Consider the following 22,917-nt stretch of genomic DNA (forward strand, 5'->3'; position numbering starts at 1 on the left):
TGATGGTGCCAACTTGGGCCAGTGAAGCAACGTCCTCCACAACTAGACTGAAGAACAAAAGGACTGAACTTGCCTGTTCCCCTTCCTCTAATTCCCCAGCACTGTTCCCATCCCCCCAATTCCCCAATTAAAAAAAAAAAAAAGGTGGAGACTGGGTGGTCAGCTGACTTGAGAAAAGGGTGCACCAAAGGTAGGGATGGGCAGTACCTGGAGCCAGTCAGAAAAGGTGTCCACAAAGCCTGCCATGTGGAACGCCATAGCTACCACGTTGGCAAAAGCAAAGATGATCCCTCCCAATAGAACCACCAAATCTGGAGCACAGGCTGTTCGAGATAAGCAAGTATGCCGCCTGAGAAAAGAGGAAAGAGGAGCCCATCTGTGGTCTCAGGAATTTCTGACAGGACTGGGGGCCCTGAGTGATAACAGTCACAACAGCCCTGACTTTGCCATTGGTGGAGATGGCTGAGATAGATAGGCTGGTGACTGAAGCTGAGAACGGATAAGGAACTAGGTGAGCCCTGGGGTGGGGATGGGGATGTGGCTCCTTTAATTTTCACTCAGAATCACTTCCTACTGCCCAGCAGAGCCCTGAGCTCATACCTATGCCCGCCTGAGCAGTGATCCAAGGCTGCTGCAGGTAGAGAAGATGATGCCCCAGATATTAAGCTTGCAATGGATTTGGGGGAGGAGGGTGGTGAGAGAGAAACCTAGGTCACCATCAGCCCCCTCCTCTCTCCCTCAGAGGTACCATCCGAGAACTCCGGAGCGAAGTTCTCTCTTTCCTGCCTAGATCCCAACCTTTGGGAACCGTGAGTTCTGATCTGCTACCATGACTCCCATGACCCAGCCAAAGTGCACTTGGGCTTTGCCAGGCCTGGACCCTGAATTCTCCCAACATCTTCTTAGGAGTACAGCACAGTCGAGGCTGAGATGCCAAGACCCTTCTCCAGCCGGCACATCATCAACCAGGAGAAAGGCTACTAGGCCTGGAGGTGCTATGGGTGTGGGAGATGGGCAGTGTTAGACCCAAGGCTTTAATGGAGGTGGATGATCGCCCAGAACAGCCGGTTTTATCCAAGCTCTCCAGTTTTGCTGTGGGGCATGTGTCTCACCGTGGCAGAGACACGTAGCCTCCAGAGACAGGTATCGGATGCAGTCCCAGGACCATGGAGTTGGCATAGAACTCAGAGTGGGGTCCAGTGTCCTCCTCCTTGAGGGGTGGGGGGGCGGAGTGTTTGCTGGAGCACAAACCAACCTCAGGTATTTCTCCACCCAATGGCGGTTCTCTCTTTCTGGTGGGGACTCAAGGTGCTGTCCGAGTCGTCTCGGGAGGAGGCCATAAGAGGGGTCTAAAGTATCTGAATTGGGGAGAGAGGGTGCAGAAGCTGGTCACTATCGCCCCTTTCTCGGTTTAGGACGACCACAGGCTGCCTCTCTCTGACTAATCCCGCTACCCCAGGTCGCTGGGGGTACCAAAGCGTCAAGTAGAGAGCTGGGACAACTCCGAGGGCCGGACAGGAGGGGCGGTGCCGTGCTGAGCAACTCACCTGCCCGCCCCTCCCCAACACGAACACCGCCCCCTCTCTCCTGAGTCCTAAGGAGCAACCTTGCTTCGCTCCCGGGTTAAGTCAGATTGTCGGGTTAATCTACCCATCTTGGACCAACCTTTATTTATATGAGCCAGGGAATCCAGCCCCAGCAGCCTTCGGCCCGTGCTACCTCTCCGGGAGAGGGGAGGGAAGGATGATCGCTGCCCCCTTCTATAAATTCCTTCTCCATGAGGATTCCTGGAACTGTAGGGAAAAGTGACTGCCTGGATTTTTAGGTCGCAGGATGAGAAAGGTGTGTTGTTTCGGGTAAAGAGAGTGGCTGTTGGTGTCCTGCCTCAAACAGAGAATGCTTGCGCTCGCCAAGCCCATCCAGTTCAGGACTCCGGTCCCCGCAGCAACAGAGATCAACCTCACATTTCACCATCTGGTCGTCATGCCAGTGACCAAGGTGTTAGATTCCTCCAGACTCTTCTGAAGATACTGGGTTGGGTTTCGCTATGTCACCACCGACTCCACCTCGGGACAAGGAGGAAATCCCGCACTGGGAGTAGGTCACTTAGGGTCCCCCGTCCCTCCATCTTCCCTACCCCTCCGCCCTTTACCGACCCACCCGGGTTACGTTGGCGCTTCACGTCAGCGTTGTTTGCTCCAAGAGTCCCAGCTTTACCGCACACGAAAAAAAAAATCAACAGTCGAAGAAGCCCAGGACTGCCCCAGAACGCGCTTCACTCCTCTTGCCCGGCGTACCCGCGGGTCTGCGCGGTGCAGACTCTCCTTCGCCCGCTCCCTCCAGCCCTGTCGGATGAGGGCGGGCAGCCTTACCGTCCTGGCCCACTCCACCCGAACCCCGCATCCTCTTTGGCATCCGAATTTGCCTCGCTCAGCACCAGGACGTGACCTACAGGTGGAAGGAGAAGGAGGTCACCTCGGGTCGGGGCCCAGGGGATTGGGTGTCGGAGCTCGGGCACCCGAAGCCCGGGGCCGAAGCCCGCCAGCGCAGGCTATAATTAGCCGGGTGCGGCTGCTGACCCGGAGGCCCGGCGAGTTCCCTCTGCCCGAAGCAGAGCAGGCTCAAGTGAGAGGGCGAGTGGAACCCTGGTGTCTCGGGAGGGGTATGGCCTATCTAAATGGGGGCAAGACGGGAGGGGTCTGGCCCCGGGGAGTGGATCTTTACACAGGCTTCTTGCACGCTTTGCTGCGCCTCGCGAAACCCATAGTTGCGCGGTTTACTGGCTGCTGAAGCCTCGGAGTGGAGTGCGGGGGTTGGGGGCAGCAGATGGTGGTGGTGGTGGGGTGGTTGAAGGGTTTGAAATAGGGAGAGGGACTGACTCGTCGCCAGGTGGGAGGCAGGGGTTCCTCCAGCCTTGCTGGGTCCACTTCTGCACCCCCTCCTCTCTTTCCTCTGCTCACCTCCAGCAACCCAGTGCGCTTGGGCCATGAGCGTGTCGCAGTCTGAACGTCGTCCTTCCAACCCGGGGCGCGTCTGTCTTCCCGTACAGAAGGACGGCCTTGGCTTGCCTTTGCCCGGCCGGAGGACTCCCTCCTGGCCTCGGACCCCGGACGAGGATCCCGGTTTGCCCCCCTTTCCTCTAGAAGAGCCTGGCCCCAGATCCATGCCCCAAGGGAGCCTCCCCTCTCCAGCCTTGTCCCTAGAGGAAGAAGGGGAGGACGAAGATGAGGACGGTGAAGACGCGGCGGAGCCCGAGGGGCTGCGCAGCGAGGAGCACCCGAGCCAGTTTTTCGCGGAGGCACAGCGGCTGCGGGAGCAGAGGTTGCTGCTGGATGAAGAGGTGTCGGTCGGGGGACGCGTATACGGGGTGCATCGAGTGATCTTGGCAGCGGTTAGCAGTCTCTTTCGAGGCAGGCTGCAGAGCGGCATTGCTCCGCGACTCCTCTTCAGCCTCGACTTGGTCCCCAGGGCCTGGGAGGCCGTGCTGACCTTTGCCTACGAGGGGGTGCTGGGTCCCGCCCCGCTGGAGGATGTGCTGATCGCTGCTGAGGCCCTGGGAGCACCCCGGGTGAAGGCCGCGGCCCAGCGGAAACGCGAGAGAGCTGGAAGCGCCCAGGACGATGAACAGCAGCCCAGCCAGGCCGAGGAGCTGCGGGAGAGCCTGCGCAGCATCGAGCTCCTATACAAAGAGGGCGTCGGGTGTGACCTGGAGCTGGAGGCAGGCGGCTACCGGCTGTGGGGTGAGGGCCTGTGGGGCATTATATTACTGCAGGTGCAAATGCTACGGGAAGGGTGTGCAAGCAGCAGATGGTTTGATCCCTACTATAATGATTTTAATCCCTGCTGCAGACAGAATTTCCCTGGGGTGGCTGTTGGTGCTTGTCCTGACCCACTGAGAATGGGGCATGCGCAGTTAAGTTGTTTTCCTAGGCGCTCTGACAGATTGAAGCTCACTCTCCACACTGTGGCTCTTCTTGTGCCCAGTAACAAGGAATTTCCTGCCAACTGGCTGGAGCTAAGGGTGTAGCACATGCCAGTAGAACAAGCAGAAAGTGATTGACTCGAACAGGGACTAACCAAAGGCCCTTTCTGGCATCTTCTATTAATATTTAGAACACAGGAAAAAGCAGGGGAATGTGGTGGGAAAACTTAGTGTGTCCTTTCATCTAAGTGTGCTTGACACCATGGCAGATGTGATCCTACAGATAATGAGCAAGGTCTGGTACTGTTTTGCCAGAATCTTAAGGCTACCAGGCCATGGCACTTTGAAGTTAGCTCTGCTTATCACCAAGAAAGCTAAGGAGGGTTGAATAAGTTGAGTGTTACTCAGATTCTACTAACATGTAGTGAGATACTGGGTACCATGAATTGTTACATATGCCATCTCTTTTAATTCCCACGGAAAACTAGTGAGGTAGGTACCGTTATTCCTAGGTGCAGACAAAGAACATTAAGCTCAGAGATGTTAACTGGTGAGAACCAGGATACAAGCCCACATCCACTAGCCCAGTCTGCTTTTACTAGGCCATGCATTGCCTCCCATGCAGCCACAGCACACAGGAACAGGCAAGTGGAGTTGGAATGCAGATAAATAAAGTTTCAAATTAAAAGGGATTAGTTTAGAGATTATCTAGTTAAGCTCTTATACTTTATTGATAAAGAAATCAGACCTCAAGAAATGTCCAGTGTCACATAGCTACTACTCATTAAAGGAATGACTGGGACCCAAAGTGCTTCTGGGACTCTCAGAAGGAAAATCATTCTGTCTAAGCTTGGGCTGCTATAACAAAAATACCATAGACTGGGTGGTTTAACAACAGAAATTTATTTTTCAGTTCTGGAGACTGTAAGTCCAAGATCAGGGTGCCAGCATGGTCAGGTTCTGGTTTTCTGGTTAGGGCCTCTTCCTGGTTTGCAAAGAGCCACCTTCTCACTGTATTTTCACTTGGCGTGGGGGAGGGAAGGGGTAGAGATTGAGAATATCTCTCTCATGTCTCTTTATAAGTGCACTAATCCCATTCATGAGTATACCACTCTCATACCTAATCACCTCCCAAAGGCACCACCTACAAATCTGCAAACACCATCACATTGGGACTCAACATGTGAATTTGGGGAGACACAAACACTTAATACATAGCAGATCTCTAAAGTGTTTGTTATCATTTCTGATAGCACTAGATGGAGGGGGGATTTAAAATTTTGTAGTTACAAAATTCTCACTAGGGTTTGGAACTTAAACATATTTGTATCACTGTTTTCATTTCCCTAAGGAACATTCCATCTTAATGGTGGACACCTGTCACTTAAAATTCTAGGGATTAATGATGAGTAACAGGAACAGTACAAGTGGTTGTGAGCCCTTTTATGGTTGGCTCTGAGCTACAGGTGGATTGATCATATGGACGATGAGATGGCTTACCTTCTTTGAGGAATGCAGATTTTTCAGGCAATATGTATTTGAAAGCTGTCACTGATGTTTACCACTTGGGAGGCACCAAGTCACTACCTACTATTTACAAAGGCAGTGGAAAGCCATATCAACATCACCTGCCTCTTCTTTTTTTTAAAAGATTTTATTGGGGAATTGGAGGAGGGAACAGTGTTGGGGAATCGGGGAAGGGGAACAGACAAGTTGCTGTCCTTTTGTTCTTCAGTCTAGTTGTGGAGGATGCCGCTTCACTGGCCCATGTTGGTATTGAACATAACCTGCCTTTTGAGAGAAGTGAACGTGCCACACATGGTCAAAGCAACCAGAGGCTCATAAGCCTCACTGGGAGTTTGGCCCTGTGTCATTTGCCTGAGATGACTTCTAGCAGCATTTCCCCCCTTTATTATAAAACATTTCAAACACAGACCAAACTAAAGAGAATAGTAAGATGCACACCCAGACACCCATCACCCACATTTAACAATTAACATTTTAATATATTTATTTTCTCTCTTTATTTAATTTATTTTGTGCTGAAGTTTAGACTAAATCTGTGACATTTGACTCATAAATAGTTGGGCATGTGTCTCTTTAAAAGAGGGCATTTTTCTCATATAACCATAATACCTTTATCATTTCTTACACAATTAACAATAATTCCTTCATATCACCTAGTCCATATTGAGATTTTCTCACTTGTCCAAACAATGTCTTTTAGAGCTGGTTTGTCAACTCAGGAGCCAATCAAGAACTATGCTGTACTCAGACATGCATCTCTTAAGGTTCCTTTACTCTGTCTTGTACAGCCCTCTTTCCCTTTTTTGTGACTTGACTTATTAAAGAAACATGACTAGTTATCTTATAAAATGCTCCATCTGTATGTGTTTTCCCTCATGATTTTGTTTAACTTGTTCCTTTAGCCCCTTAATTTCCTATAAACTTGAATTTCCATCTAAAGCCTTGATTAGATTTTAGGTCAAAATTTCTGTTAAAATACTTTATGGGTGATACCACACATGCACATAAGTTACATAGGAAGCATATGAGATATAGTTGTTTAACAGCATTTGTTAATAGAACAATTTCAGTGTCATGAGGGCCATGCTGATAAGCAGGATATCGATACACCGGCATGTTCATTGCAGCCTGACGTCAGTGACAGTGGACGGTGAAGATGTGCCCAGACAGCTCCTGCATGGAAATAGAAAATAAATCTCTTCCTTTCTCTAGGACTCAGTTTCCTTATCTTAAAAGGAGCAATTGAGCTAGATGATTTTGAAGGTTTCCAGTTTAAAATCTCATGATTCCATGAATTATACCAAGGTGAGGAGGGGAGTATGCAGAGGAAAGCCAGAACACATGGGAAATCTTAAGCAAGATCTTGGGCAAGAGGAGATGGCAATCAGAGTAGGTTGGGTCACAGTCATTCCTGAGTGTGGAACCACTTTCTGAGTAAAATCTGATAACAGAATGCTTGATGTCGGTGGCTTTTACAATTGTAAAGGAAATAACTTTATTCTGTGCGCAATATAGAAAGACATGTATAATTTACACATAGGTCTTTGAAGTTGATTTTATGCCCCACTTTAGCAAATGCTGTCTATAACATCTTCTCAACTTGATCTGTCAAGACTCTTTCTAATTGACCTGTATCAAAAAGACTAAAAAATGTTTATGAAAGTGTCTTCTGGACACTAACATGGGAATCATGCAGGGTGCTTGAAAATGTTAAAATACAAAATCCTAGGATCTCCATCCAGACCTCCTGAATCAGAATCTCTGGGGTTGAGTTCCTGAAACCTGCATTTTTTTTTTAAAGATTTTATTGGGGAATTGGGGGAGGGGAACAGTGTTGGGGAACTGGGGAAGGGGAACAGCCAAGTTGTCCTTCAATCTTAGTTGTGGAGGGTGTAGCAAGCTCAGCTTCAAGTCCAGTCGCACAGCTCAGCCCAAGGTGCTGTGTGTTCAATTGGTTGTGGGTGGGCGTAGTCACCATCCCATGTGGGAGTCAAACCGGCAGCCTCATTGTTAAGAGGACATGCTCTATCACTGAGCTGTCTGGGCGGTAGCTCAGCTCAAGGTGCTGAGTTCAGTCTTAGTTGTGGGAGGGCATAGCCCACCATCTTGAACAGGCAACCTTGTTAGGAACACGTGCTCTCACCAGCTGAGCCATCCTGTCACCTGTTGGCAGCTCAGCGGCAGCTCAATTTGGGCACTGGCCCGTGTAGGAATCGAACCAGAGACCCTGTTGCTCAGAGCTTGCACTCTTGAGCAAGCTCTTAATCAACTGAGCCACTCGGCTGGCTCCCTGAAACCTGCATTTTAACGAGCACCCCTTGGTATTCTGATGTACATCTCAGTTTGACCTGTGGCCTTGGGTGGTTGGTCCAAAGTTGGGATTGTGAAGTTGGGATATTGCTTCGCACTTTGCAACACTCTGGATCCCCTCTGCTTCTCCCTCTTGCAGTGCACCGAGCAGCCCTGGCCTGTGGCAGCGAGTTCTTTGGGGCCATGTTCCTGAGTGGGATGAAGGAATCCCAGGGCACAGAGGTGTCTCTACACACCATCTCTGCCCAGGACCTGCGACTCCTCGTCTCTTTTGCCTACTCTGGGGTTGTGCGAGCAAGGTGGCCAGGACTGCTGAGAGCTGCCCAGGCTGCTCTACAGTACCAGAGTGCCTCCTGCCTGGCTCTGTGCCAGAGAGCCCTGGCACGGGGCCTCAGCCCTGCCCGTTGCCTGGCCCTGTTCCCCATGGCTGAAGTCCCCGGGTTGGAGAGGCTCTGGAGCAAAGCCCGTCACTACCTCCTCACCCACCTGCCTGCAGTAGTTTTGTGCCCCACTTTTCCTTCTTTACCGGCTGCCTGCCTGGCTGAGCTCCTGGATAGTGATGAGCTACACATGCAGGAGGAGTTAGAGGCCTTTATGGCTGCACGGTGTTGGTTAGCTGCCAACCCTGAGACCCAGGAGTCAGAGGCCAAGGCCCTGCTTCGATGTGTCCGGTTTGGCCGTATGTCCACCAGGGAGCTACGGAGAGTACGGGCAGCAGGGTTGCCTCCGCCCCTGTCTCAGGACTTGCTGCATCAGCTGATAGTGGAGTCTGAGATTCCAGGTCAACAGAGGCGGAGGGAGCCTAACCAGGCTCTGGTAGTGATTGGCGGGGATGGGCTCAGCTCAAACATGGCTGTAAGACAGCCATCCCGAGGAGTGTGGTGGGCCCGGGCCTTCTGCTGCGGCATGGGACTGGTTCGAACTGTGGAGTGGGGGCGGCTGCCTGCCCTGCCGGCCCCAGGGCGCTTTCGGCATGGGGCTGTGAGCCTAGCAGGAAGTGAACTCTACGTATGTGGGGGACAGGATTTCTACAGCCACTCCAACATCCTGGCTTCGACTCTCAGGTATGGCCCCAAGGTGGACAGCTGAGGGAAATTGCTGGTCCAGCCAACCAGGCTCCCAGAGTCACTCTTCCCATCTCTTGTTACACTGTATCCAGGTGGAAACCTAGTCAAGAGGACTGGGAAGAGATGGCACCTTTGCGCCAGGCTCGGAGTTTTTTCCCCCTGGTGGTACTGGATGGACTACTTTATGCCCTGGGTGGACGAGTCAATGGTGTTGCCCTTGACTCTGTGGAGACCTATAACCCTGAGCTCAATGTCTGGAGGTGAGCAGGGAAGAGGGAGAGGCTGTTTCTAGGCATCAAGGAGAAGCTGAGGGATTTGGAGGAGAAGCAGATTTGAGGATGATTGTTGCCTGATCATGTGCCTTGTTCTGCCTTAGGCCAGCACCTGCACTTCCAGCACCACGCTTTGCCCATGCAGCTGCTGTTCTGGAGGGTCAATTGTACATCAGCGGTGGTTGCAACAGGAGTCACCAATGCCTGACCTCATTGCTGCACTATGACCCCAAACTTGAGAAGCCAGGGACACTGCTGAACCCTATGGGGGTGCCTCGGGCTGGCCATGTCATGGCTGCTCTGAGTGGGCGGTTGTATGTAGCAGGTGGGCTAAGTGAGAGTGGGGACCTGCTGAGCTTTGAGGCCTATGATCTAAGGACTGATAGCTGGACTCACCTGGCATCCCTGCCCTCCCCCCATGTTGGGGCTGCATGTGCTGTGCTGGAGGGAGAACTCCTGGTGCTGGGGGGCTACAGCCACCGTACTTATGCCATCTCCCATCTTATCCATGCTTACTCTCCTGGCCTGGGCCGATGGCTCTGCCTGGGAACTCTGCCAAGGCCTCGTGCTGAGATGCCTGCCTGCATCCTGACACTGCCTACTGTGCAGCACGTAGCTTTGGGTCCCACACGGCACCAAACCAAACCTGCTGGGTGAGGGGGTAGTGACAGTGGATGGGGGGAAGAAGGGATAGGACACATCAGAAGAGAAGAGCAGATATTATGGAGGGAGAAAGATAGTATTTATTCTAGTACAGTACTTTACAACTCAAACTGCTTTTGAACGTATCTTTATTGAGGAAAAGGTAGTTTCAAAATTCCTGGGGAAAGCGCATTGGGGGAGGGGAGGCAGCTGAATACCTAGGTTAGGAGAGCAGACCCAGGAGCAACTCTAAAAGGTTTAGGGACCCAGGTATGATTCTTGGCAGGGAAAGTACATCTAGCTGAGATTACAGTCAAGAAGCTCCAGTAACTAAGGTGTGGGGGCCATGAGAGGACAGTTGGAAAAATGGTCCTGACCAATGGATCAAGAAGAAAAATGTGGAAAGTCCACCCATGAATGAGTTTGAGGAGCTGGGGAGGGGGTGGGGGTGGGAGGAAGGCCTGTCATTGTTGAGCTCTCCCCCTTTCCAGGACTTTCTCCTCTCTACTCTCCAATACCTGGGACACCCGAACCCTCTTGACAATATTCTTTCTCAGGTAACTTGTAGGCCCAGTCTAGCATTTCCTCAGCCCAGACACTTCAGGCTGCCCTGAGAACCTCTTGGTTTTCAATCTGAGGTGTAAGTTCCCATCTGGACAGCACAGGGCTTGAGATGCTAGGGCGTTAAGGTGGGAGTGTTGCAAGTAGGGAAGATGAGGAGGGCAGAGGCAAAGTGGGGAGGCACCATGGTGGGAAAGGGATGATATGAGGTTTGAGGGAATGGGGTGGAAGAGGTCAGAAGGCTGACTGGCTTCTTTCCTTCTCTTTGGGGTGAATTGAGGGATTAGGAGTGAAAAGAGGATAGTTGTGGTATGGGAGGAAATGGTAGAGAAAAATGTGAGAGGCAGAGAAGACTGCGAAAATTGCTTTTCCCTCTTTCTGTTTCTTTCCTTCAAAGTTTGTTTTCTTTCTTCCTTCCTTCCTTCCTTTCTTTCTTTTTAAAGAAATTTTATTGGGGAAGAGTGTGTTTTTTCAGGACCCATCAGCTCCCAGTCAAGTCGCTGTCTTTAATCTAGTTGTGGAGGGTGCAGCTCCTTGGCCCATGTAGGAATCGAATCGGCAGCCTTGGTGTTATGAGTCTGAGCTCTAACTACCTGAGCTGACAAGCAGCCCCTCCTCCAAAGTTTTTTGAATCCATTCCCCCTCTGCTTTCTCTCTCCTTTCTTCCGCCCTGCTCTTCTTTCTTTTTGTCTTTCTTCTTTCTTTTTCTTCTCCTTTCTCCCTGACAGTTATTAAATTACCTACTATGTGCCAGGCTGTATTTGAGACACTAAAGATACAAAGGTCAGGGAACTCCTGATCAGCAGACAGACTTGTACACAAATACAAGTTTTGCAGTGGATTTAGAGGTGTGGACACTTACCTCATACCTCATGAGGTATGAGAGCCCAGAGGATGGAGGAGTGAACTCTGCCCAGGGAAGGCTTCTGTTAGGGAAGACATCACCATCAGATGGGTATGGTTGGAACTTAATCTTGAAGTCTTCCTGACTCACGAGTTGGAGAAGGAGGAAGGGATTCCAGTCAGAGAAGGAAAGCAAATGGGGAATGTGGGGCCCTGTATCTCCATAGCAAAGGGGATGTTAGAATTCCAACGGTTCTTCAGAAAATTCTGCTGCTGTGGCCAGCCTACTGTCTTCTCTGGAGCTTTCTGAAGACAACGGCTTTCACTTAGTGATTGTATGTTCCCCACCTCCACAATTCCCCTAAATCTTTCCTATCTGGTATTTCCATTTCTGACCCTTAAGCAGCTTAGGGCAAAGAAGGGCCAGTTCTTTGCCTAAATCAATTTTCTATTACCATTGTTTATTATGATTCTCATGCTCCTAAGGGTGAGATGAAAGACCTCCCTTGCATCTTTTTTCATCCTGGTCCTGGAGGTACTTGACATGTTTTTGTGGGTTGTTTTTTTTTGTTTTTTTTTTTGAGATTTCATTATTTTATTAAGGACTTTTTCTATATCTCTGTTTAGGAGCATAATTGAAAATGAGGAGGGGTAAGTAGGACATATAAAAGAAAAGAAAAATTGAAGAAGATAGGGAAGAAGGAAATTAGAGGCATTGAAAACTATGAGGTTTGAGTCTTTAGGGTAAACTTCTGTAAACATGTTCTTTATGATTTGTACATGAAGACAGTCTTAAATAAAGGTTTCCCCATGATTAAATCATTCTTGTCGGAGTTCCTTTATTATGAAAAACACGCAAAATCCCCTGTAATTTGGCTTCTGTCTCTACCACATTACCAAAACCACTCCCTCTCATTGTCACTGTGACCTACTTCTCATCAAATCAAACAATCTAAGGCCACCCTCATTTTCCTTCATCTTTCTGCAGGAATTGGCTTGAAAACTGGCTCTTACCCTAAAATTTTTTCCTCCCCTGGATCCAGTGATAGCATCCTTCCCTGAGTCTTCTTTTATTTCTCCAGAAAGCCAAATCATAGTGTGCAAGAGTGCCTGGCTCCATCCCAGTGGGGCTGACAGCCAAGGGTCCAAAAGTATGCACATGGGAGTTGTTATCTGCAGAAGTCTCCAGCTTTCAGTATTTAGTTTTAAAATTGATGGAGTGAGAAGAAAGATGGAGTTCTCTGATTTGAAACAGGACCCTGGTTAATGGTCCACTTTTCAGTGAGAGAGACCTGATATAGGCCTAGCCAAGTGGACTGAGATTCAGGGTAGTATTTTGACCCCAAATGGCAAGTGCAGTGAGAATCAAGAATTGAGACAGAAATATTCCTACAGACTGGGAAATCATGGCAACCCAGGGATTAGGCTACAGTTTGGTGTGGGTGTAGAGGCCCAGGATTTTTATCTTTGGTAAATCACGAAATGAACCAAAGTGTTTTAGATGTTACCCTACTGGCTCCCCCACACTCTTCCTTCAAACTTTTTTGTGAGTGAGGGTAGAATTTCTGTTTTCACTCCCATCTTTCCAAGATTGACCAAGAAACTGGATAGACTGGGCACGCAGGATACTGTTTAGTACCAATTAAGTGTGTTGGACTATATGGGTCCCTTGTCTCCTACGCTTAATTCTGGGTTGTCCACGTTCTCCTTTTACCTTGTTTTATGCTCCTCTTCAGAAAGCTTACTTCTCCTCTATCTCAAGCCTTAATAACCCACCCGGGTTCTAAGTCTGATTTTTTTCAGCAGCCCCCACCTCCACTTGGATGTACCACTATCATGAGTTCCAGCTCATCATGCTTTGTTGGCACCATCATTTCCCCGTATTCCTAGACATGAATCTTTGTAATCATCTTGAGCTTCTTTTCCCCTTATGTTTTTTTATTCACTTGACTCATCATGTAATTCTGAACTATTGAAATAGAAACCTAATTGAACTGTTCTCCCAATATTTGTCTGTCAAATTCACTGTATATATTATGCCCTGGATGCCCAGAAAATTGATAGGAGAAAAGGTTTAAAAAATGAAAAAAAAAAAAAAAAAAGACGGGTAAAATGCCACATGAAAATCCTACTAGCTACAAAACCAACAACATTATTTATCCAGACAGACAGCAACAGCATCCAACCAAAAGAGTAAAAAACTGCACAGAAAGATTATTTAATAGAATCATGAAACTAAGAAATTTTAGGGATCGTGTAATTCAAACCCTTCTTTATAAAGTGTAGGAAGCCAAAGCAAGTGGCACAATCTGAATAATGAAAATGAAGGTTTTTCGTGAGAGCAGTTTCCAGGTGACATAGCTGTACATAAGGACCAAGAGGCTGACTGGGACAAACATCACAGTTTAGGTCATAGGCAAGACAGTCAAAATTGCTCTTTCAGGGCCACAGACTACATTAAAATCCTAGCTAACCCTTGAAATCAAGGAGTCATAGGTAGAAAAGTGTGAATTTATCAGAGCTCCTGGAGATAGATACACAAAGTTGGATGATTAAGTTTGAGAACTCATCCTAGAAAAAGTGGTACATACCTCATTGCTGAATATCACTACGGTCACCTTCAAAGTACTCCCCTTGGGAAGCTATGCACTGATGCCAGTGCCTAGTCCACCCTTCAAAGCAATTTTGGAACTCTTTTTCTGGAACGGCCATTAGAACTGTTGTCATATTACCTTTGATGTCCTGAATGTCATCAAAATGTCTTTCTTTCAAGATTTCCTTTATCTTCAGGTAACGAAAAAAGTCATTGGGGGCCAGATCAGGTGAATAGGGAGGGTGTTCCAATACAGTTATTTGTTTCCTGGCTAAAAACTCCCTCACACACAGTGCCATGTGAGCCGGTGCATTGTCATGACGCAAGAGCCATGAATTGTTGGCGAAAGGTTGAGGTTGTCTAACTTTTTCACACAGCCTTTTCAGAACTTCCAAATAGCAAACTTGGTTAACTGTTTGTCTAGTTAGTACAAATTCATAATGAAAAACATATATGTACATATATATGCATATAAGACATTATAATCTGTATTTCTAATTAGAATAATAAAAAATACATATAGCTAAAAGTATACTGAATTAGAATCAGTAACTTGGGTTCAAGCCCCAAAACAATTGCTATTTGGTAATGATAAGTCCCTTAATCACTTTGAATGCCAGTATATTAATCCATAAAATAGGGATAATACTGGTACTATAAACATCAGAGTGTATTACAGTTATGAACCCCAGAGCTTAGAATAGTCTTATGCACCTCTAGGCACATTTGGAAAAGGGTGCCTTGGTAGTCTGTAAATCAAGTTCTCAAGCCTCATCCTTTAGATCAGTGAGCTAGATGATGCCAAACAAGGTGGCCAGTGTGCTGTAGTGACAAGCCCCTGAGATGATGAGGACCATAAAGAGGGTTACAAGGTTTAGCTCCATCTACTGCAGCCTCATATTGCTCCTGAGATGGAGATGTGGGTTCATTTGGACTGCAGCTGCCACCAAAGCATTTAAGGGGCTAGAGTTCTTCTAATTATTTACCAGCTTGACTCATCACCATAGGCAATCTGAGCCCCAGTGCATACTTTTCAAGCAAATTGTCACTGATGAAAGCCAACTATCTCATAATAGAATAAGAACTACTTGTTTTATATTATAGCTAACAGTGTTTCAGTGCTTGCTATATGCCAGGCTGTATACTAATTGCTTTATATACATTATCTCATTTAAACGCCAATAGAACCTATAAAAAGTGGGTGCTATTATTATCCACATTTTACAGATAGGAAAACTGAAGCTTAGAGGAATAAATTTACTCACCTAAGGTCACATAGTTTGTAAGGTTAAGCATGTATTCAAATTCAAATAGAAGGACTTTGGAGCCAGCTTTCTTTATTATGCCACCTCTCCAGTGTAGGTACACCTTCATGGAGGGGGCAGGCTTTACTCATGAAACTCATAAGTGGGAACATAGAAGGATATCAATGGCATTGGAAGCTTAGAGACATGGTCTTGAGGAGTCTAACATCCAACTTTTATAACATACTAGCTGTGAATTTCAAAGAAGCTCAGCCAGAGCAAGGGGTTATTCTTTTCAATAGTTTGTTTCATTTATTAGGATGTGTTGAATGAGGGATTGTTATAAGTATGATATACGAGATGAAACTTTCGAATGGAGGACCTTGGCTGGCCCCTTTACCATTCCAGCATCATTGGATCTTACTGCAGACTCAGGACCAGTCTCTTGCTCCATTCAGGGTTTATGAGATTACCTATCTTGCTTTATTCTGTAGCTTAGCTTTACAGTAGCTCATCAATAGCAGGGCAGGATTTAAACACAGATTCTTGGACTCCAGGGTGCATGTTTACTTACTATGCTACATTACGCCATCTCCACCCCCATCTTGGATTACTCACATGGTAGCCAAGTACGCATATTCCCGTTCTCCTGGGACTATCCTAATCCCCATATTTTGTCTCATTATTTCTACAAGCAATTAAAATGTTTCCCTAAATCCACTATTTTGACATACAAAGTTTATTTTGAAATGCTCTGTCCACCCAGAGGCAGCACTCAAATCCTATGTGAGATCAGGTATCCGATCATGTTTTTAATATGATTGCTTTTTTGACATGAGTCTGTACTCCTGAGGCAGGCCCTATCTTTCAATGACTTGTGAACTGCTGACATGCTCTTTTAATGTGTTCATGAAAAAAGCCTCAAGGGCAATAGTTCCGTTTAACAGGTGGCCTTCTGCAGGCAATCATACTGAAAAAAATGTTAAAGGGAACAGGCATTACTCTGGCCAAGCACTGGACTGGAAATAAAGAGACTAGCTCTGAAAAGCTCTGATCAGCTTTTCAACCTGGGCAGGTCATTTGAATCCTTTGGACTAACTGTACAGTGAGAAATGAATGTGCAGTTAGGGAAGTGGTAACAACTCTTTGTCTCCAACTGCTAAAATGGGGCTAGCAAACTATGGGTGGGATTTTTCAGGCTGTTTAGAGCCCCTAGAATCACTAGTCCACAGCATGGAACTCCTGTTGCCAGGCCCTCACAAGAGGCAGTGCTAAGGGATTATCTGATTGTATTATAATGTGTTCTAGTCCCTTCCTTACAGACTAGATTTTTTGCTTTTGCTCTTTATGGGTTTACCAAAAGCTGATGTAACAATGCCAGCCCCTCATCACCTAAATAGCTGCACAGATCCAGCAGGTTTCACAGCAGCCTCCAGAGTATGCCTAAGAAAGGGAACTCAGAGGCTAGGACTCTGATTATGAGGTTGGCCAGAGTGCCTGTCCAAAGTAACTTCTCTAGTTAATTTGGGTAAATTCTATTGTGGCTACTAATCTAGAATGCTGCCATCTAAAATGGCCTCTGACCACTTTGTCTGCTCAAACATGTGCTTGCTAACATGCAAGGAGCAAGTGCTAAAGTTACCTGTTGACTGAATTTTAGACAGCAGGGGCTATTAAGTGCTAATACTCTTTAGCGAATGTCTCAATAGGGAATGAAAGTTTATATTAAATTTTTATGCAAAAGACAGGCGAATATATGAGAACAATATATTAAATCTGTTCATTGTTTTGTGTCAAGGCCTCTTCCCAATACCTCTGTAGGCTGAAGAACAGGGCCATTTCTCTGATTACAAAGACCAGATACCAGAGCACAAGAGTGGGAGGAAGTACTGAAACTTATAGGTCACCACAGTGTTTCTTTGGGCTTATTTACCCTAACCTGGGGCTGTGCAGCTATTAGGGAAATGTGACTTCACTGCATACAACCCATGGGTTGGTTTGGATGTTGATTAATTTGATGATACCAATTAATAATGAACGAGGGAGTGTAACCAATCGCACGGATTTGAGTCTTCTTGTCCAGTCAGATACATATGCCACAGAGACTGGCATCTATCTCAGCTAACCTGCCTCCCAAGATGAGCAATTCCACTACATGAAACTATTGCACAGTTATATCATGTTAGGAATTAGGTGATTTAAAGGGTTTAAGGAGAGTAGGATAACAACAATGTAATCTGATGTAAACTAGCCTTAAACATTGCAGGTTTAGTGTTCCAGTTATCTAATGCTGCTTACAAAATGGCCCCAAACCCAGTGACTTAAAACAACAACCATTTTACTATATTTCTCATGCTCTTAGGTGTCATTGGTTTCACTTCAATTTAGGCAGGATTCAGCTAGATGATTATTCTGTTCCATGTTCATTGATGGAAATTACTTGGTTGTATTCAATTGGCAGATGGGCTGGTCTGGAGGGCTCAAGACAGCTTTGCTCACATACCTGGTGCCCTGGTGAGGTTGGCTGGAAAGCTGAGCTTAGTTGAGACGGTTAACTGAAGCACCTATATGTGGCCTCTTCAGCATGGCAGCCTAAGGGTAGGGTAATTGGACTTACTTGATAGTTCAGAGCTCCCAGAAGGAGTATTTCAGAGTCCTGGGTGGAAGGTGCTAGAAGGTTCCTTTGACCTAGCCTCAGAAGCTCCAGCATGTCACTTCTGCCACATATATTGGTCAAGCAAGTCACTAAGTCAGTACAGATTCAAGAAATGAGAAATCAGACCCCACTCCTCAATGGGAGTAGAAGAAAAGAATTTGTGGCCCATGTTCATCTATCATTACTGGGAAGGGAGACTAGTCAGAGAAGGATGCTCACAGTGGGAAACACAGCTTGAAGAAAGGTGAAGAAAGATGTTAGTAAATGTCAACAGACCAGAGACCAAATGCAGGGGTGTTCTGAGTCAGAGGAATCAGAAGGGAGAAAGCCCTGAAATTCACGTAACCTGCTGATTGGGTTCTGTGGCTTTCAGATGGCCTGGAAGGGCTCCTCTCGGGTGTCAGGTGCTACCAAGCAAGTGCTTGTCCATATAATCTCAAGTTGTGTGACGCTTTGAAGTTGGCAGTGGTTAGATTAAACAGAAACAAGCTGTGAATCTAAAGATAATTATTCAGAGCGGAAAAAAATCTGGTGGAGCCAATTATATTCCCCAGACTCTCACTCCCTTCTCCATTTCTTATCAGAAGCCTGCTCTTTCCAGTTCAAAGTCTATCCCCTCCAGGATGTTGCTCAAGGTCCCTTCCTCACATAACTCTGTAGTTTATCCCTTAGTGGAACATAGCTCTTCTCATAATCTGCCTTGTATTTTGTTACTTCTGCATATGTCTGTCTCCTTCGTGCAAGAAGCCTTCAGAAGAAGGTATGTTTTATACATTTTACACATTATCCTTCACACTTGATAGGTGCTTAACAAATGTTTGTTGAATCAAAGTGGGGGAGGACAAGAAGTAGGCAATAAAACTGATCAGAAGAGGGGAGCAATTTTAATAGCTAGTAAGGCCCTTAAGAAAGGGGCTTCTAAGGGCTGAGGGGATGGCACTCCACCCCAGAAAGGAATCAGTCTGAACACTGAACTCATCAGTTGGACAATGCAGCTCAATGCCACTGATCAACAATTAGAGGTATAGGCTGTACATGGAGGAGAAAGTGAGTCATCCTTTAAGAACTTGGAAATAAGAACAATAAGATAGCTCTAAGAGAGTTATCCCAGCGGGGAACAGGATACCTCCTCAGCTCTGATTGGCAAAACTCCCTGGTTTAATCAGACAATAATCTGAAGAAAAAATTTCTTAAACTCAAGAGAGTGGCTAGGTTAGAAAAAGCAGCACTCAAAGAAACAAATATTAGCAATATGCATTTAGCACCCATCCGGGGGGACAGAAAAGCTGAATTTAGACTTTGTAAATAAATATCTTGCCAGTTGAGATATTTTTCTCTAGTGCAAGGCAGAGGTGGTTTACCTGGATATTTCCCGGAAGACAGATAATCTGTTTCTCCTGCTATCTGTTTGACCCTGTTCTTTATGACATAGCACTAGCATTACTATCCTAAAGGTGACTTGTCTCTTTCCTGAGCCTGGTCCCACCTTCTGGGAAACAGTTCCGCCTTAGCCATTCAGGATGGCTCCAAACAGATTCTTTGTAATCCAAGGATTTCCCCCAGAAGGGTATGGGCTGCTCTCAGTTCACCTTGCCTTAATTATTCAGTATCTACACCTGATTACAGGCCAGTCCTTTCCAGCGGTTCTCAACCTGTGGGTCGCGACCCTTTTTTGGGGGGGGTGTCGAACGACCCTTTCACAGGGGTCGCCTAAGACCATCGGAAAACAAAAATATATTTACATTACGATTCATAACAGTAGCAAAATTACAGTTATAGAGTAGCAACAAAAATAATTTTATGGTTGGGGGTCACCACAACATGAGGAACTGTATTAAGGGGTCGCGGCATTAGGAAAGTTGAGAACCCCTGCTTTAGACTGTCTCCTTTTAATTCTATTTTCACAAAGTAACTTTAGGATGCATTAAGAGTCCAATATCTTTGACACCAGGAAAACGGTGTCCAGATAAGCAGCGAGCATTCTAAAATCCTTTTCAAGAACCTGTGTTCGAAGATATAACAGGAGAAAGGAGAGGACATTTAGTAATAAAAAGGGGATTACGGTAGAGGGGGAAGCCTGTGGGACAGGAGAAAGGAGAACCAGGTTGAGCAAAAAAGGGATACCAAACTCAGGCCCCCCAAAAAGGCTACACTACCCGTGGCATTCGCACTGCCAGTCCAGCATCTGCCCTTCCCGCGGACAGCGCCCGCCCTCGGCTCGCAGCTCCGCAGCTGCCGCTGGGCTCGGCCCGCGGCTCCGCCCCCGAGCAGTCCCCTCCCCACGCCTCGCCCGGCTCCACTTCCCGCTCCCACTCGTCCCACCCGGAGCGAGAGCCCGCCTCCTGCTTCCTGCCGTGGAGGGCCGAGAATAGCTGCGTCAGACTACTCTCTTCTACAGACCCGGCTGGCGCCGGGGAGGGTCCGAGTGCAGGTAGAAGCTGCCCTGGTCCGGGGCCTTGGGCACTGGGCTTGGCAGCCGAGAACCGGGGGGAAGGGCCGAGCTCGTCCCAGGCTCAGGTGGGGCGAGCGCCAGTGGGGTTTGTCTGCCCGGCTCCTGCCTTGTAGCTCCTGGAGGATGTGTGTGGAAGGAAAAGTGAGAAGGGCAGATGAGGAAGCCAGCGGGGTAGGAGGGGCAGGGCGTAGAAGGACACCGGAAGAGGGAGGAAGAGACTAAGTGAGAATGAGTCTCTTCCCTGGTCTGTGTGCCCCTTAGAAGGAGAGAATGGTTGCCACAAACAGCGGTGGCCTGAGCACTGTTTGTAGTAATCGGAACCCTGGCTGTGCTTAAACAGACTAGAATATCATACAGCCAACTTAGAAGTGAGACGGGTGTTAATGTGTCAATGTGGCAAGGTCTTCAAGGACACACTAAGTGCAGAATAGTGTCTCAAGTATGACCCTCTTTGTGTAAAGCAACGAAAAAGGGTGGCGGTGGAAGAGGCATAGACATATATTTGTATATGCGTGGAAAGTGTCTGAAACTGTTCATCTAAAACTGTTAGTGGTTTCCCCTGGAGAATGGAACTAGAGATGTGGGGTGGGGACTTTACATTTGTAGTTCACAGCTGAATCTCCCTTCACAAACTCCAGAGTGCAAAAAAATATTTAACTCTGTTTACTTAATTTTTGTTTTGAGATTAAAAAAAAATCTTGAGTGAATTCTGAGATTCCCCACTCCTTCCCCTGGTGGCTTATATAGTGTAAAGACGTGAGGGATGTGTGCAGGGCTTGGAGGCCGTTATTCTTGATGTCATTTGCCCACGCTGATGTCCAGTGAGATATCCATTGTCCTTTCTGGGCCTGGATTGTCAGTCCATTCAGGCTTTCTTGGACGTATTCTACATTCCTGTCCACAAGCTCTTGCATTTAAGGTTTAAGTGATTGATTTAACAACATCCTTATTCCTAAAATACTTAAATGTAAATAGGAGATAAGCATTTGTCCAAATAAGTAAATACATTCCTAATGATATAAATTCAACCATTCTGTCAGGCAGTGTCTTAATTTGCGGTTAATGGAGATGCTAAGAGATCCATGGATGGACTCCCTTGAAAATTGAGTGCAAAACAGTATATACTCATATTTTTCTGAGAAAAAGCTCTATAGCTTTCACGAGATTCTCAAAAGCTGCTGAAACCCATGAATAGGACATTATAGAAACAGTGGTGAACAAGGCTAAAAGGCTCTCTGTCCTCAGGAACTCAGTCTCGGATGAAAGACAAATAAACAGGCACCTACAATACAAAGGATGTGTCCTATGATAGAGGAGTTACAGTGTTTGAGAATATAGGGCCACCTAAAGTAGACTGGGCCTAGGTGTCAGCAAAGGCTCCTTGAAGGAATCGACTATTAAACTGAGGCTTGCAGAGTGAGAGAAAAGTAGAATTTGGCCTGGTAAAGGAGGGGTTGGGGAAGGGGGTGGTCTTGGTAGAAGGAAGAGTGTTCTAGGCATCTGCCTGTGCAAAGATCCAGAGCCAAGAGATACCTTGGCAATTCATAAGCTGAAAAGAGTTGTATGGTAGAAGCTTAGAGTTAGATGGGAGTGGCAGTACGAGATGAGGCTGGGAGATGATCAGAAGCCAGGCTATGTGTGTGATGTTGAGCAGAGAGATGCAAACAAGACAAAGGAGCCCTGACCCGCAAGTAGTTCTGTTGTAGTAAGGAGAAACATTGAACAAGTCGGCAAATAAGCAAACAAGAAAATTTTTTATCGTAATAAAGTAAACAAGGTGATGTAGTAAATGGTGGCTGGGGCGTGTATTGGGGCGCTCCTTTAGACAGATCTATGTACTGCGTGCCACATGGATTGGAGGGTTCCAACAAAGATGGTAGCAGGCAGAATGGAGTAAATCGGATAGACTAGATCAATAGGATTTGCTGGTTTACTGGCTGATAATAACAACTAACAATAGATTCCATTTATTGGACACTTACTAAGCTCCAGGCACTGCTGTAACTGCTTAATATGTTTTTTCTCATTTATTCCTATAACAACTCGGGGGGGGGGGAGGCATTTATCTTAGTTTTGTAGATGAGGAAACTGAGGCACAGAGAGTTTAAGTAACTAGCCTAAGGTCCCAAGTGGATTCAAGGTCCCATAAGGATTTAAACTCAAATCTATTTCACTCCAAATCCCTGTAAGTAGAGGGAGCAAAAGAGGGGGGATAGATTTGGGGAAGATGCAGGAGTGGGGAGAAAGATGACACATTTGGGATCCATGGAGTTTTGCATACCTTTGAATCATCCAAATGGAGATGTCCAACAGTCAAGTGGATAAATGAGTATGAAGCTCAGACAAGATACACGTCAAGCAATAAATTTGTGAGTTGTCAGCGTCAAAATGTTATTTGGAGCCTCAAAATAGGTGAGACCATGCTGGGAAGGTATATAGAATGAGTAGAAGAGAACTCTAAGGAGTATTAATATTCAAGGAATTGCAGAGAAGGAACCACCAAGAAGGTGTGGTCAGAGTTGTAAGAGGAAATCCAGGAGAGTAGAACCATGGAAGCCAAATGAAAAGAGAGTTTCAGTGAGAGAGTGATCAACAATATCATATTCTACTGGAGAGATGAAGTATAAGGGCCCAGATATGTCTATTCTTATAGAAGCAAGAATTCCATTAGTTATCTAAAAGGACAGCCTTGGAGGAATAGTGGGGACAGAATCCCATTTAGTTGGTTGAAGAGTGAGTAGGAGGCAAGGAAGTTGGGTGGTGAATGTAGACAGCTTGATCAAAATGTTTGTTTCTCTGGAGCTAAAAATCCGGAGTCTAGGTTACAA

General features: G+C 46.7%; 2 protein-coding genes across 3 annotated transcripts in view; both read left to right on the top strand.

Moving 5' to 3' along the window:
* Positions 1 to 2,160: 2,160 nt before the first annotated feature.
* On the top strand, positions 2,161 to 10,183 carry KLHL33 (kelch like family member 33). 2 transcript variants are annotated; one of them, XM_019632367.1, is made up of 5 exons: positions 2,161 to 2,662; positions 2,967 to 3,740; positions 7,899 to 8,823; positions 8,919 to 9,086; positions 9,203 to 10,183. In XM_019632367.1, exons 1-5 carry the CDS (start codon positions 2,353 to 2,355, stop codon positions 9,753 to 9,755), a joined length of 2,730 nt encoding a protein of 909 aa, XP_019487912.1. In that variant the 5' UTR covers positions 2,161 to 2,352; the 3' UTR covers positions 9,756 to 10,183. The 2 variants fall into 2 exon arrangements, with proteins under 2 accessions (XP_019487912.1, XP_019487913.1); XM_019632368.1 differs by having other exon boundaries at positions 2,534 to 2,625.
* Positions 10,184 to 19,922: 9,739 nt separating this feature from the next.
* TEP1 (telomerase associated protein 1) overlaps positions 19,923 to 22,917 on the top strand; it is a 34,561-nt gene continuing 31,566 nt past the window's right edge. Inside the window, exon 1 of the mRNA XM_019632391.1 lies at positions 19,923 to 20,068. The gene's annotated coding sequence lies outside the window, so the exon portion shown is untranslated. The remainder of the gene's footprint in view (positions 20,069 to 22,917) is intronic.

Source organism: Hipposideros armiger, unplaced genomic scaffold (assembly GCF_001890085.2).
Source record: "Hipposideros armiger isolate ML-2016 unplaced genomic scaffold, ASM189008v1 scaffold_1132, whole genome shotgun sequence".
NCBI lineage: Eukaryota > Metazoa > Chordata > Mammalia > Chiroptera > Hipposideridae > Hipposideros > Hipposideros armiger.

Excerpts from the sequence above, each read along its gene's own strand:
- KLHL33 (XM_019632367.1), top strand. The coding sequence starts at position 2,353 with ATGAGGGCGGGCAGCCTTACCGTCCTGGCCCACTCCACCCGAACCCCG. Across the intron at positions 2,663-2,966 it reads ACCCTGGTGTCTCGGGAGGG|CAACCCAGTGCGCTTGGGCC; the intron begins GTATGGCCTATC and ends GCTCACCTCCAG. Across the intron at positions 9,087-9,202 it reads CCTGAGCTCAATGTCTGGAG|GCCAGCACCTGCACTTCCAG; the intron begins GTGAGCAGGGAA and ends GTTCTGCCTTAG.